General features: G+C 37.1%; 1 protein-coding gene across 3 annotated transcripts in view; it reads left to right on the plus strand.

Moving 5' to 3' along the window:
* The window catches only part of SMAD1 (SMAD family member 1), a 77951-nt gene extending 61538 nt beyond the window's left edge, over positions 1–16413 (plus strand). For all 3 annotated transcript variants that reach the window (XM_038558911.1, XM_038558910.1, XM_038558909.1), the window contains 4 exons: positions 2075–2191; positions 5400–5621; positions 11602–11858; positions 15068–16413. In XM_038558911.1, the coding sequence (XP_038414839.1) occupies positions 2075–2191; positions 5400–5621; positions 11602–11858; positions 15068–15211 (740 nt within the window). In that variant the 3' untranslated portion in view covers positions 15212–16413. The remainder of the gene's footprint in view (positions 1–2074; positions 2192–5399; positions 5622–11601; positions 11859–15067) is intronic.
* The last annotated feature ends 273 nt before the right edge of the window (positions 16414–16686 follow it).

A 16686-nucleotide genomic window follows, 5' to 3' on the forward strand; every position in this document is an offset into this window, starting at 1 on the left:
ATCTCACAAAAAAAAAAATAATTAGTGCCAAATTTCTTGCTAGTAGACCTCAAGGAGCATACTCTACACAAAGATGTACTTAACACTGATTAACATTTCAAGAAGGGAAATGCGCGGGCAAGCCTGTTTATTAGGCCACTTGAGATGTTTTTAAGTAAATGTGAATTTGACAACAGTGCTGGGTATGTCCTAAAAAATTGAAAAGAGGTACATACTTGATAGTGCTATCTTTTATTTATTTATTACTTCTTTTTTTTTTTTTTTTTTTTTGAGCCTTTTATTCTGCAGCATTTTGTTTTTCCATCCAAAACTGTTTAGGATGAGGCAGGGCATTGAGAATACAGACTAGTTTAAAAATCAAACTAAATATCATCTGATGATTTCTTATTCATCCCACTGTCTCCCAGACCCATCGGGTTTGGTGAACCAGGTTAGTGATGAAGAGACAGTTCCAGAAGCTTTTGAGCAGTGGCAAACCCAGGGTAGGCCCAAAAATGAAAAACTGGAAGATTTTTGCTTGAGTTTACACTCTGTCCCTGGCTGTGAAGGAATAAGGCACAAGCCAAATAAAGGAAATGTGGAAGAGAGAAAGCTGCCAGGGGTGGGAAAAGGCACTTGTGGGAAAAGTAGAGTATCACCCATAGCTATGCAGTAGTGTTGTTGCCATAGGGTGCTGGTGATATTCTCACCAGCTCATTTGCAGAAATTTACTGGATTTGGTCTCGCAGGATGCTCTTTGTCTTCATTCCTGGCTGCAAGTAAAGCAGAGTCGGTGTTACAGCTGCAGGGAAGAAGCTGGAGACAGGGTGACAGAAGCATCCAGATTAAGATCCCCTTAGTCCTGTCTTTGTGCTGTGAGCCCTCACTTGTTAGCAGCTGGACAGTGGAAGTTACTGGGTTGCGACTCAGCTGGAGAGTCAGTCTTGGAAATCTCTAAAAAACTGTAAAGGAGCAGCAATATCAGCCATTTTTGTATTCCCCAGTTGCCCTTAGGGATCTAGGCTACTTATCCAAGTTATTCATGGTTCCCTAAGGTAAAGCTTTGTTCCCTGCTCTGTCACGTGTGCTAGATGGGCTCACAATAGCCAGTGAAGCACTTGCTTTTTGATCACAAAGGATTATTTGTGGGCAACCCGTACCCCTTATTTAACTTAAGAAAACACAAGACCTATATTAGTGTTCTTTGTTTCAGAAGTCATGCTGTTTGCCTCTTATTGCCAGCTGGCTGTGAGCTTTCTTAGAAGAAACATATGTAAAATCTGAATTAGAACATAGCTGTGATAAACTGATTATTATTCAGCTGCTAGAGGTTTTAAAACTAATGATTATTATTAAGTAGGTACTCTTAACAGATTGTTTAAAGTCATGAGAAATTAACAGTTTAAATCAGTAAATTGTAATGAAACTCGGTAAATTCCTGGGAGCCTATGTGTTTAATGTAAGAGACCCTGAAGCTTTTTTTTTTTTTTTTTTTTTTTTTTTTTTTTTTTTTAAAGAAATCCTATGTTGGGGATCCCAGGGTGGCTCAGCGGTTTAGCGCCACCTTCAGCCTAGGGTGTGATCCTGGAGTGCTAGGATCGAGTCCCGATCCTTGCATGGAGCCTGCTTCTCCTTCTGTTTGTGTCTCTGCCTCTTTCTTTCTCTGTGTGTCTCTCATGAATAAATAAAATCTTTAAAAAAAAAGAAGAAGAAGAAGAAATCCTATGTAGCTTTCAAAGGTTTCCCATCCACCAGTGAAACTATGAAACGCACAGGTCCTCTCAAAGTGGCTTGTGTGAAAGTGTTTAAGTGTTCTTCTGATTATTTTAAAACAGCCTGAACCTAGTAGGCAGACAGCTTCTGTTACTGGCATACAGTGCTTTTCATACCACTGAATGTTCACTATGGTTGTACCAGATGATGAGATGTTAGTCACTTTCAGAAAGTATACACCCAGTTCAGTGTCTGTAGCAGCTATTTTCTGATAGGGAGGTTGAAATGGGCAATTTAAATCTCAAGAATTTCACAGAATATATGTTTTTAAGTGTGTGTGTTTATTTATGGAGAAAAAAATCATTTTCTTTAACTCTTGTAGCTGATACGCCCCCACCTGCTTACCTTCCTCCTGAAGACCCCATGACCCAAGATGGCTCTCAGCCAATGGACACAAATATGATGGCACCTTCCCTGCCCTCAGAAATCAACAGAGGAGGTAAAATAGATTGCTGTTTATTCCTCTTTTACTGTCTAAAGTTTATCTGTCCAAATGTTACTTTCCCTCCCAAATGTTTATTCTGTAAAAAAGATAGCTATAGGAGAAAGAACACAGCAAGAGAAGCTAGATAGAATTTTTTGGATTACAAATCTTTTTCATATGAAGAACAAACACACTGATTTAACTAATGAAGGCCTAAGTGTAATTGTTCAGTCCTCTCTTGAGAACACAATACTTAATAATTTTGAATTGGTGGTAAAAGAGTATTTTGAAGTGGAAGGACAAAGGGTTATTAAGAAACAATAATATTGCCAAGTGGAGTTGTCACTGGTGATTTCCAAAATTAGAAGTTCATATAACACGGCTTTCCAAAGGTTCTTTTGTTGTTAGGATAGATATTCATAAGTATCATTATTTTCTAGCTCTCATCCATATATAGCTGCAACTGGAACCAACTAATAACATTTGTTTCTTTCTCACTGTATTTGTTTCTAAATAAAATTGTGTTACAAAAATGGATCAAGGTGTATGTTTTTCCTGTTCTTACCTGGAAGAACATATAAGCAGAACCTCTAAGCAGAATGGAGCATTTCTTTGCCTTTCTGAGAGAGGGTGGGTATGTTTCCAGCCCTGTGTGACCACCGGCAGCAGCTGAGGGAAGAATGCTGTCATTCTGCGCTGGCAAGTGGGGTGGGCCTAGACAAGTAGAGAACTTGGGTCAGTGAACTTCTGGAGGATCCCTGAGCACAGGGGTAGGAGATTATGACCACATTGTTGCAGAAAACCGTTCCCAAACAGCCTCTCACAGAAGAAAGTGTTTGGCTGGTGCCATGTAGCATAGATCATTTCAATATGCAGCATTTTATGCAAATTGAAGTTACAGTGGGATCTAATTACAAGGCATTGGTCTCATTTCATTCTTACTATTTTTTTTTTTTTTTTAATTAAAATGGCAGATACCTCAGACTTTGTCAGGGTTGCTTACATTTTTTAAGTTCTTAAAATCTGACCATAAACTCAACCTTTCTTAGATGTGCAGTATAATAAATTGGAATGTGTACCTTTTTAATCTGTAAAATATTTTTCCATCTATTTTATTGGCTCTGTATTTCTCATAATGTCTAGAACAAGCTCCCAAACATAATTATGGACCAAAAAATAAAGATTCTGGTTGAGGAAAAAAAACAAAATCCTGTCTTACACATCTCTGGAATTTGTATTTCAAAAACAGGATAGCAGGAGAGAATGGGCACGGCACAACTGTATGATTAGGAGAGTGTGGGCCCTATTAGCTATTGCGGTTAAGCCTAAAATGTCTGATTTCAGGAAATAGGCCTCTAAATTGCTTTAAGGTTTTTCCTTTAAATAGCTTTACAAATTTTCCCCATTAGAATAAGTTTACAGTTAATATCTGCCTAAGGAAGGAATGTTGGCCTTTCTGTTACTCCTTTACCTTTGGTGGTTTTCCTAAAGCAGGAGTCAGCACACCACAGTCCACAGACCAACTCAGCCTGCTGCCTGTTTTTGTAAATAAAATTTTATGGGAGCACAGCTATGTCCAGTACATATTATCTGTGGCAGCTTTAACGCTACTAGGGCACAGTTGAATAGTTACAGTGGATACCATATGGCCCACAAAATATTTTTGGTCTTTTACAGAAAAAACTGTGTCGTCCTCTGACCTAAATGGATAGTATCTTTTTTTTTTTTTTTTTTTAAGATTTTCTTTATTTATTCATGAGAGAGACACACACACAGAGGCAGAGACACAGGCAGAGGGAGAAGCAGGCTCCATGCAGGGAGCCCGATGTGGGACTCAATCCCGGGTCTCCAGGATCAGGCCCTGGGCTGAAGGCGGCGCTAAACCACTGAGCCACCCGGGCTGCCCTAAATGGATAGTATCTTAAACAATCCTGATAACTTATAAAAAGCCTTCTCTAATGATGTTACAACCTTCCTTTCAGTTTTAGCACTAGCTAAATCAGTAAAATTTTGCTCTTTGAAATACGGCAACTTGACCTGGGATAATTGTTCAGTAGAGAAATAGTGTATGCCTGTTTTTGGCTCACCTGCTAAGTGTGTAGAGCAGCTACCATATGCATGGTTTTTTTTTAAATGATCTTTATCTTTGTTTTCTTTACCAAATTCTAAAATTAAGTATGTTGTGATATCTGTGGAGGTTGATGTTAACACAGAAGTAAACAGTTCTAGCTTAAGCTTCTAATTTGGATATTCTTTCTCTTTTTACAATTGTACACTCAGGACCTCGTAAACCTTAGATCATTACGTATGGGCATACTGGGCATACATGGTTTGTATTCCTGGAATCTCTAAAGCAGTGGTATAAGAGGTTTTACTACAGAAGGAACTTATCTTTAGAACCTTTTAGTTGCAAATGTTTAGAAGCATGTTCTGTTTGGAGATTTGTTAGTCTTAAGAGATTTGAGTTAACAAGCTGCATCCTGTCAGTAAAGTTGGGTAATTTCCATTGTTGGCCCATTCTGGGAATGGAGAGACAAAACACACCTGCTCTGCATGACTTAAAGCAAATATAAGGAAGTTAGCATGAAATCTGGATGAGAGAGATATGATTCATTCTGTAAAAATGGCCAGCTGGCAAGATTTCTTCCTACATTTGAGGACCGGAGCAGAGCCGTGGCCGTGATGGTTATTGGCAGCTGAATGTGAAGTAAAGGAACTTCTTATCAATAATTAGAAACTGATTTTCATTGCTTTGAAAAAGCATAGGCCTATGAAGGCTTTGTTGAAAGTCACCCTTTTTCTGCCAGCACCTTTGGCACATTTCCTGTCCTCTATTGTGCTCTTCCCATTTGTTTTTCGCTTGCCACTTGTATTTCTTTAGATGGGGAGCCAGCATCTGTGGTGGGGGTGACTTCCATTTTGGCATATGACGGAGCAAGTAGCATATTGTGAGTGTTCAGCAAATGCTTTGGTATGCTTGCTTAGCTGGTATTCTGGGGATCTGATAGTAATTGGAGAAGATTATTTTCCAATTAAAGAGGAATGTCACACACAGTAAGGAGTACCTGTTTTAGATCTCATCGAGAAATCGTATACATTGTAATAGCATTTGCTTTTCCATATCTTCATTCCATGATCCGGAGCCAATTTTACAATACAGTTTCAGTTTTTGAGAGCCCAAGGCACTTAACCGAGGCTGACTGTAAGCTTTTCTTTCTTATAGACGTTCAGGCGGTTGCTTATGAGGAACCTAAACATTGGTGCTCTATTGTCTACTATGAGCTCAATAATCGTGTGGGTGAAGCGTTCCATGCCTCCTCCACAAGTGTGTTGGTGGATGGTTTCACCGATCCTTCCAACAATAAGAACCGTTTCTGCCTTGGGCTGCTCTCCAACGTTAATCGGAATTCCACTATTGAAAACACTAGGCGGCACATTGGAAAAGGTGAGTTTGCACTTGAACCTCTTTTAGATGTTTGTCTGCTGTGTCCCTGTTCCCCTAGAACTGACCTAGTCATTCCTAGAGCAGATTCGTATAGCAAACACCAGGTAATAAACGCTGGCTCCAGTACGCAAATATTGGAAGTTACTCGCTTTCCAATCAGCAGTTTCTGTGGTCTGCCACCCCAAAGGAGTTGATACTAATTAGCTGAAATAGTGATTGGAGGAAGGGCAGGGGGCACTAGTCTATCTTAGATTTTGCTGAAGAATAAAAACAGCTGTTAGAAAGTGACTTACAACCTAAAACTAAATAATAAGTTAAAAACGAGTAAAACCTAATGTGTTTCAAATGCGCCCCATAACTTGGGAGGAAAAAAGAAAGCACTAATCCGGAATAACCTATGAATGTCATGTTTGGCTATATTATCTTCAGTCTGGGCCAAGTAGGGTAGAGTGCTTGCAAACAAATCCAGAACTCTTTTTTTGTTAGTAGACTTGATTATCTTGTAACAGTATGAATGAAACAGTTATGAAACTTATAGAGAGAAGGTTAAGCAAATGACTGAATGTATGGTTGCTGCTGAGAACCTGGCTTTTCACTGTGGAGTAAGAAAAATACAGTGTAGAGTAGGGCAAAAATAAACCCCATGGTGGTATCAGAGTGAAATCATGATTTAAGAATATGTGTACATATGCGTATATGCATTTTTATGTTCTCATGGATGTGTGTATGTGTGTGTGTGCACTTAGATAGGTGGGTTCAGACATGCATATGGTTTCTGATCTGTCTGCTGAAAGGGCTAACAGGTAAAGATGCCCAGGAGCAATAAGCACATCTGCTGCTCGGCTTTTCATCTCTTAACACCAGTTCCCACTGGGAGGATCCAGGGCTTCTCAGGAAAAGTGCCGACTCCAAGGCCAGAACAGATAGACAAAGATGACCCTGGAACATTTTGTTATATCAGAAAGTGAGGAAATGTTTAGATGGAGCATGTCACAGGAGCCAACTTGGAGGGGCTTCCCCTGGCCAATTCTGGGACAGTTTGAGCACCAAAATAATTGAGTACAGCTATGGATTTTATTTATTTATTTATTTTAAGATTTTATTTATTTACTCATGAAAGACACAGAGGAGAGAGAGAGGCAGAGACACAGGTAGAGGGAGAAGCAGGCTCCCTGCGTGGAGCCTGATGTGGGACTTGATCCCGGGACTCCAGGATCACGCCCTGGGCCAAAGGCAGGTGCTAAACCACTGAGCCACCCAGGGATTACCCAGCTATGGATTTTAAACCACTGAAAAACAATAGTAATTTGTAAGTCCATGCCAATAATAAGTAGATAAAGAATGAATGGGGAAGGCTGGTTGGTAAACGTAGAGTGAGTGCTAGAGTTGGAAAGTCATCATTTTGCAGCCGTCAGGAATCTTCAGTGTATTCCTGAATTTGCAGAGAAATTTTTTGCAAGAATTGGGGTATTTGCAAGGTCTTACAGTGTCTCCACACAGACTGCCTGTTAGGTACAACAGAGAATAAAAATCAGTAACTATACAGTGGAAACATTGGACAGCATCTTGACTGGGAGATCAAAATTATCATTACCAATGAGAGACAGATAGATCTCATATGCCACCAGATGTGATGCCCTGAGAAGGAAGTAACATCACCTATGCAGAATTCCAATTGAGAATGCAAATCTGAGCCTCATCATGGGGAAACTTCAGACAAAGCCAACATTCTTTTAGAAAGAGTGAGGCGGGGATGCCGGAGTGGCTCAGTGGTTGAGCATTTGCCTTTGGCTCAGGTCATGATCCCAGGGTCCTGGGATCGAGTCCCACATCAGGCTCACTGCTGGGAGCCTGCTTCTCCTCCCTCTGCCTGTGTCTCTGCCTCTGTTTCTCCATGTGTCTCTGAATAAATAAGTAAAATCTTTAAAAAGGAGCGGGGGGTGAGGAGGAACTGTATTCTTCCAAAATATCAATGTCAAAAGACAAAGGTATAAAGATGTTCCACATGAAGAGAGATTAAAAAGATATGACAGCTGTGTAATAAGTTGACCCTGAACGTGATCACCTATACCAGAAAAGGGGGAAAAGACCACAGAGGACCTTACTGGGCTCTGCAGACAGAGTTAGAACATGAGTGGTAGATTAAATAAGAGTATTATATCAATGTTACATGCACTAGCATTGCTAATTGTACTGTGGCTATATAAGAGAACATCCCTATTCTTAAGAAATACATACAAAAATGTGTGTGTATATGATTATATATCCATCTAAAACAAATCCTATGTCAGAATATATATAGATAAATGAATATACATGTATCTATGTGTGGATATATATATATATACACACACACATAACCATATATATATGTGGATATGTATATATACATATATCTATCTATATATATATATATAGAATGTATATGAGGGTGTGTATGAAAGCAGAGAGGGGAAGGAGGTGCAAATGATAAAACATATGGAATAAATTGTCACCATAGATGAATCCGGACAGTGGTTATATGCATGTTCTTTGTTCTGGTTTTTTTTTTTTTTTTTTTTTTTTTTTTGTCTGTTTGTTCTATTTCTAAAAGTTTGAAATTATTTCCAGAGTAAACATTTAAAAAAAATTTACCTACCATAAAATTTAGAACAGTGGACCAGATCAAGTGGTTATTTAATAAATGCTTAAAAGGCATTTGATATAAAGTTCAACACTTGATCTTTAAAAAAACCAAAAAACCCCCTAAAACAGGAATCAATAAATAGTTCCTTTGTATGATTGGGGGGGGGGAGGAGGAACAAACCCTAAACTCTACATTTGATGATGAAATGCTAAAACCTAAGTTCATAACATATAGATACCCTACTATGATCTCTAAACCCTGAAAATTGTATACAAACACAATTTTACGTATATTCAGGATGGAGGGTTATATTTTTAATTAAGTTCTAAAGTTGACCATTACCCCAAAGTACTAAAAAGTCATTGTACTCTGGAACATTTCTATTAAAAATTAGGAAGAGGGGTACCTGGGGGACTCAGTGGATTAAGAATCTGACTATTGATCTCAGCTCAGGTCTTGATCTCAGGGCCTTGAGTTCAAGCCCCACATTGGGCCCCATGCCAAGCATGGAGCCTACTTAAAAAAAAAAACACAGGAAGAAAATAAGGATTCTGGGAATGCTGTTATTTAAAATTGTTTCAGATGCCTTGACTGGAGTATTCAAATGTAGAATTATCAATAATGGAAATAAGCCAAAATTACCATTATTGCAGATGATATGATTAACTAATTGATAATATTCTTGGGATGGATTCTTGAAGAGAAATTAGTAGGTCAAAAGCTTTTGATGTTATGCCAAATTACTTCCGAAATGCTTTTATTAATTTCTGCTCGTACCATAAGTCTGTGTATGAATGGCTTTCCTCCTTTCACCCATGTCAGTATTACTTATGTTAGTAATATGTAGTTAGTATGGTGGTACTTATGGTCATTGTGTTTATTCAAAAGTTATGGTTGTTTATCTAGAAACTTCTAAAGAATTTTTTTTTAAAGATTTACTTATTTATTTATTCATGACAGACATAGAGAGAGAGAGAGGCAGAGGGAGAAGCAGGCTCCATGCCGGGAGTCCGACATGGGACTCGATCCCGGGACTCCAGGATCGCGCCCTGGGCCAAAGGCAGGCGCCAAACCGCTGAGCCACTCAGGGATCCCCAAGAATTTATTTTTAGAAACTATGTGCCAGTTTTCTTTAGTCCGGCAATAACCAGTTAGAAAATATAGTCGAGGAGAAAATCACATTTCCTGTACCAATAGAAAACATAACTTTTTGGAAATAGTCTGAATCAGCAATATATGAGAATTATGTAAAGAAAACTAAATTTTACTGAGAGAGAAAATTTAGATAAACAAATAAGCAGTCAGTGTTCCTTAAAGAGAAGACCTAATATTGTGAGACTATTTTAAAGATGTCTGTTCTTCCTATTTCAGTGTATGGTTTAAAACAATCCATGCCAGAATCATAATGTGTTATTTTTTGAAAGTTGGCAAATATGTTCTGATATGTTACCTGGGAGAACAAACGAGTGAAAATAGCTCCATTTTTTAATGGAGAAGTAAAGGAAAAACTCTTGATGTTAGGCTAATTAAATTATAAAACTACAGTTAAATCAGGGTGTAGACAAATGGCAAAATAAATTAAACTCAAACTATATTGTATTTCAAAATGAATGTATATTAAGTGAAGCATAACAAACCAGCAGTCTCCTAGTGGTCCTGCAGGAACGACATTAGCTTCTAAGTGAGGCTGTCGGGAGAAACCCTGACCTCAGTATCATATATGCAAATAGATTAATGAACTGAGGTTTTTTTTTAATGGCAAGCTATTAAGAAACTAGAAGAAAATACATTTGATCATAGAAGTAGAAATTTTTAAGCATAAAAAGCAATAGGAAAGATCATGAGATTTGACTACTGAAAGCTTTCAAACTTCTATAGATTAAAAAAAATACAAAGGACTAATGGGGAAACAAATAGGAAATAAATTATTTATATCTTACACACAGCTCATAAAAAAGTAATAAAAATACTAGAACCCCAGTGGGATAAATAGGTAAGAAATATGAACAGTAAGTTTGTAAGAGAAACACAGATGGCTAATAAAAATATGAGAGCATATCCAGTCTCACATGCAAATTAAAACAATACTGTTTTTCAGCTATAATTTATTTTAATTTATTTGTTTTTGTCTTAAGCTCACTCAGTCCTGGCATAGGCAAAATGAGAAAGGCATTCATACACTGCTTGTAGGGTGTAAATTGATACAAGCATTCTGGAAAGTCGTTTGGCAAAGTGAATCAGGAGCCTTCGATCCAGTGATTTAACTTCCAGGAATCTCTCCTAAGGATATTATCAAAAATTATCCAGAGATATTTATCCTGGCATTGGTATAACAGCAGAAAATGGGTATCAACACTATGATCCAATAATAGCAGAATGGCTAACGTAAATTGTTGTGTCCTTATAATCCCATCGATACTTTGAATGTTTGCAGAGAAAGTTTAACACTCAAAACCTGTAATCTAGTGCATCCAGCACTTACAGTTACTACCTTTACATTACTAAACAAGGGATAGTATTTGCTGCTTCATATTTTGTTTTACTTTCTAAATGTTCAAAAATGCAAATTCCTCATTTTTATTATCGGGGAAAAGAGTTAAACAGACACGCTCACTCTCTCTCTCTTAAATTGCTTTCTCTACATCAGGCAGGAAAATGGGCTTCTGCTCTAGCAGCTATTTAATCATTACGGAAGTCTTAGCCATTGTGTGTACATGTAAACACAACACATAATTTTTTAGATTGGATTGGAGACCATAGTTTTCACATTGGCTGAACCATGCTAGAGTTACCTGCAAGATAGATTGTTTAAAGCCATATGGGATGTGACTGTGTTCACTGCGTGGCCTATAATAATCTGCCATTAATGGTGTAGGACTTTGTCAGAATGCCCCCCACCGCCCCCACTTTCCTTTTTTTAAAGGCTGGGTAGGATCGATTTCCTACACTCCTGGCACTCTAAGATGTCACAGGAAGAAGTTTGGAGCAGATGGTAGTTCGGAGAGATCAGATTCCACATAGTATGAATTATTTTTATAATTTTCTTTTCCCCTCGACCTTACATCTTACAGCTCTTAGCACTACTTCCTCCACCTGTGGTTTTCTAGTTTTTTTACTTTTCTTGATCCTCCTTTGTTATATTATTTCCTAGAAACCTCTTAAATATACAAAATAACAAAGGGATATTGTATGAACTAATACAATTAACTAAGATTTTATCAGTTGTGCAAGATTTGGAGAATGTCTAGTTAGCCAAATTTTAGATCCATGCAGATTCATATATTGAAGTTACACAGATGCTTTTCAGCTGTGAAAAATGATAATGAAGACATTGCATGCATTGTCTTCCTACAGGAGTACATCTTTACTATGTTGGAGGGGAGGTGTACGCCGAATGCCTCAGTGACAGCAGTATCTTTGTGCAAAGTCGGAACTGCAACTACCATCATGGATTTCACCCCACTACTGTTTGCAAGATCCCCAGTGGGTGTAGTTTGAAAATTTTTAATAACCAAGAATTCGCTCAGTTATTGGCACAGTCTGTGAACCATGGCTTCGAGACAGTCTATGAGCTCACTAAAATGTGCACTATCCGCATGAGCTTTGTAAAGGTAAGTGAATTCTGATTCCTCTGGTCAGGGTTTGACACACTTGCTGCGCCTTCTCTTAGTTGTATATAAATCTGTATCTTCTTGGTATGTGCCCATAGAAGCCAACTTATTACCTAGACGTTTTTAAACTTTAGTGAGGATGTCAGTTACCAGGAGAATATAATTAGAATATAGGAGAGTTTGTATTACATGTTAGCAGCATAGGCGGCTTGACTAACTGTCCTATTTGAATAAGCACTATTTTAGTCATTGTAGTACCATAAAAGAATGTCTTGTTATACATTTAACTTGTATAATTTAAATGCATGGTTTTCTTAAGAGATCAATTCAGTAAACACACCCCCCTTCCTTTTCTTTTTATTCTGTGTTCTTAATACCTTTATGATGGTAATGATTGTTGCTTTAGTTTTGACAATGAACAAGTAATCTTTTTGTAAATAAAAATTCGTAACACTGGGTTTTTTGTTGTTTTTTTTTTCCCACTGGGGTTTATTTTTGATTGGTCAGACTTTTTTTAATGGTTGTGGCAAAAACTCACGATTTTCTTATAATTCAAAAATTAATAAGACCTTTGCCCACAAATGCCTTAGTTCTAAGATTATTGTTAGGGTTGAGAATGGGGAAGGTTAAAGACATTGTTCACGGTTAAGTGATCTCTTTTATGCATTTGCCTCTGAAAAATAAAAAGTTTTAAGATGTCATTGAAATGTAAAAACATTAAATATCTGGTTAGATTTTATGAGTTGTAACTTATTCTAATGACTGACTTGTCTCTGAATTCTCAAAGATAAATTTTCATCCTCTGTTACCTTGAGAAACAGAACTAATTATATATTTGGGTGAGGCAATCACCTTTTATGTCCTCTCTTTAGAAGCTCACCTAACTTGTTGTTAAACCTGTTTGTAATGTATGTGTTACAGAGGGTAATTTTGGAAACTTACTTTGTTAATCATCCTTTAGATCAAAGATACCTTTCCCTGAGTATCATTGTTTTCTTACTTCTTTGAATCATAGTAGCAGATTTTGACTGTGTTCTCTGAATGTTGGCTTTCTCAAAACATAATTCAGTAGTTCTTTGTGGCTGAGTCTGGTGCCTTTTTAGTATTAAAGGAGGGTTTTTACCTTTTAAAGGGATTTACCAATATGCTATGTACCTATGGGACTATAAAGATCTTTCTCAGCCACAGTTAACATTCACTGTTTCGTTTTTGACTTTGCGTTTTAGCTAAAATGAATTTTAAAATGAGGACAGTCACTTGCCAGCAGTGCTTTTTGTCTGTTGTTTACTGGTATGGAGGAAAGAATACCTGTTGAGAGTCAAGAGACCCAGGTTCTAGTTTTATCTGCCATTTTAACTGTGCGGTTAAGGCACAGGGATCCTTTGCTGATCCTCATGATTGTCATCTTTAAGACCGGTAGGTGGAGTTTGGGAACTGTGGTAATCATTACAAAGGTCCCTTGGTGAGTCTACTACTATTGAAGAACCACTCAAGAGGAAATTAATGACTCTACTGCTCCAACTGGCTTTCTCCTCATGCTCATTTCATATTGATTACCTAATTTTAATGGTTTTACTTTTATACATTTTAAAATATTTTTACACAAGTACAAACTTTACACTAATAAAAAGTGTTTATGATATAAAGATCTGCATTAACAATGTATTAGATTTCATTTATTAAGCAAATATTTTTAGCACCATTCCAGAGAATTAACGCAAAGATGTAAAAGCACCTAACGTCTCTAGGATCACAATGATAGTAGCCTATTACATGTTTAACTATAAAATAATGAGATGGAATGGAAGGTTATGGACATATAATAAATCATATATAATAAAGATATAATGGACATAGTTGGGAAGCTGGATTTGGAGAGTTATGGGTAAACAAATTTCGTTTTAAAACTCCTGCTGACATGATAAAGGGCAGCTGCTTATACATTTGCAACAACAACAACAAAATTCAATAGTGTTTGTGCAGTATTGTTCTTTATTATGATAAGGGTTGCATACCTTGCCCTGTCACTTAGCATCTTAGAGAAATGATACAGCACATTTTACTAATATTAATAGCCAATCTTGTGCTATTTTGAAGACCATCATTTTGGACTTTAAAGCATTCATTTTATAAATTATTTGCACAATGAACTCCCCATATATATCTGAAAAGTCCAAGTCAATTCAGCTGAACAGGTATTTCTTAGGGCTTCTGCTTTGTGCCAGTCACTGTGCTAGGTGTTTGAGATCAAAGATAAATAAGATCTGGTCTTCCCTGTCTTCAAAGAACTTACTATCTAATGTAGGAAACATGCACACAAACCTTTAAATTTAGCAATGTATTGATATAAGTACAAATGCATAGATGTATATCGGTATGCAGTTCATATATCACAACTTTTTCTTGAAGGTTCTGATGTTCATATGTATTTCTTGAAATTCCTGGAGTAGGTAGGTGTCAGAGATAAATAGAATCCAACCTTCTCTAACATCCCTCACGAAACAAGGATTTATCAGAGCTTTATTTTCCATTGCCCACACCAGTGAGTTTTTGATCTTTGCAATTGCAAAATTAGCTTTCTCTTTTGCAATTTTAGTGTACCAATTCAGTAATGCTGAAGATGTCTGGATGTATAGATCTATTATATACATATACATCCGTGTATACAATATGTAATGGAATCTATTGATTCAGAGCAATGATTAGGTGTCAATTATAGCTTTTTGGGTATGTATGTGCTTCTGCCAGTTTGCTTGGAGATAGAAAGATCAAAAGCACTTGTGTTGATAGGAGGACCACCAGTGAGTGAGTAGGCAAGAAGCAGAATGTCTGTTTGCCTAACAGTAACTTCTGTCTTATTTTCTTGATGGTAAAATGAGAATTTAATATGTTACAGTACCATCAGTAAGGTAGTGGGCAATGAAAATGAAAGTTAGAAAGTGCCTTCATTAAAACAGCCTTATAATGTGTTTTGAAACTTCCATTCCCCAAGACCAGTACTCTTGACCTGGAATCTATGTAAGGACTTCAGGGAGCCTTGAACACACCCATCCCCTGAAATTGCCTGCCTCTTACGTGTGTTTGTGTGCACAAGCACCTGTCATGGAAAGCATCCATGTCTTTAATCAGCATGTCTGATTATGAGAACTCTTCTTATAAGTTTAATCACGGAGTTAAGCAAGTGAAATGACCTCCAATGTGTCTTCTAGGGTTGGGGAGCCGAATACCACCGCCAGGATGTTACTAGCACCCCCTGCTGGATTGAGATCCACCTGCATGGCCCCCTCCAGTGGCTGGATAAAGTTCTTACTCAGATGGGTTCACCTCACAATCCTATTTCATCTGTGTCTTAAACGGCCTCAGGCTTCTGCCTCTTGAAAACTATTGAGCCTTGCATGTACTTGAAGGATGGAATCAGACACGATTGAGAACTGACAAAGGAGCCTTGATAATACTTGACCTCTGTGACCAACTGTTGGATTCAGAAATAAAAAAGCCTTGGTAACATACTGTCGATATCAAGAACCTGTTTAGTTTACATTGTAACGTTCTATGGTAAAATCAACTAAAATGCATACTTTCAGCAGGACTTCGTATATAGTTAAAGGAGAGATGGCCAAGCCAGGGACAAATTATCTATTGGAGAAATGGTCCTAAGAGATTCTTTTGTGTTTGGCACTTTAAGGTCATCATTTGGCAAAAGTTTAGCATTAATAGTCTCTCTGAAGTGTGTTTTTATCAGGTTTAGGACCCATGTTGAATCTTCTTTTCATGGGTTTTCATAATATTTTAAAACTGTTTGTTTAGTAATGGTTTTTGTTTGTTTTTTAAGTAAAGTTTAATCTTGATGATATACATAGTAATCTTTCTAAAATTGTATGCTGACCATACTGCTGTCAGAATAATGTTAGGCATATGCTCTTTGCTAATTATATATGTACAGAATATTTGGAAGTTAAGAATTGATTAGACTAGTGGGTTTAGGAGTATTTGAGGGGGGTGGGGGAGAGGGAAATGACAACTGCAAATGTAGAATATACGGTAAAGAGTCAGTTTGGTGCTTTCAAGAAACAAACTGATGTCTGAATTTTGCTGTGTTTCAGTTTTTTAGAGATTTTATCCTACTTTTTTTTTTCCTGTGTCTTCTCTTCCTTCTTCTCCAAAAAGCAGTTATGCAGCTGGTTAATTCATATAACTGTGAGAGCAAATGAGTAATTCCTGCTACTCTGAAATCGACTGCCTACATGTTTCAGTACCAATTGTATGGAGTGCTTGAATGTAATAAGCAGTTTTTATGGAGTTTACAGATACAGGCTTTAATTTTCAAGTGAATTGTTTGCCAAACCTAGTAACTGTTAAATATTTGGAGGATTTAAAGAACATCCCTGTTTAAATCCATTTCAAACTTTTTAAATTTTTTTGTACTATGTTTGGTTTTATTTTTCTTCTGCTAACCTTTTATATTCACTTATGCTCTCGTACATTGAGTACTTTTATTCCAAAACTAGTGGGTTTTCTCTACTGGAATTTTAAATAAACCTGTCATTATTGCTTACTTTGATTAAAAATTTGTTGTTTCCTTCCTGAATTCACACACTAGATTTTAGAAATAGGAATATTTACTACTCTTTTGAGAGATTTTTCTGAAGTATTCCTTGCCACACGTAACTAAATTACTAGCATGGAGACAGGGAAACTGAATTGTGAAGAGAGCAGAGGCCTCTTCAATTCAGAACAGACATGTGGAACTTAAATTAAGAAAAAACTTGCAAAATTTGGAATTTTAGATGTAAAAGTATATATTTGTTTATGTGAGGAATTACAGCAC

This window comes from Canis lupus, chromosome 15, assembly GCF_011100685.1.
Source record: "Canis lupus familiaris isolate Mischka breed German Shepherd chromosome 15, alternate assembly UU_Cfam_GSD_1.0, whole genome shotgun sequence".
Lineage (NCBI taxonomy): Eukaryota > Metazoa > Chordata > Mammalia > Carnivora > Canidae > Canis > Canis lupus.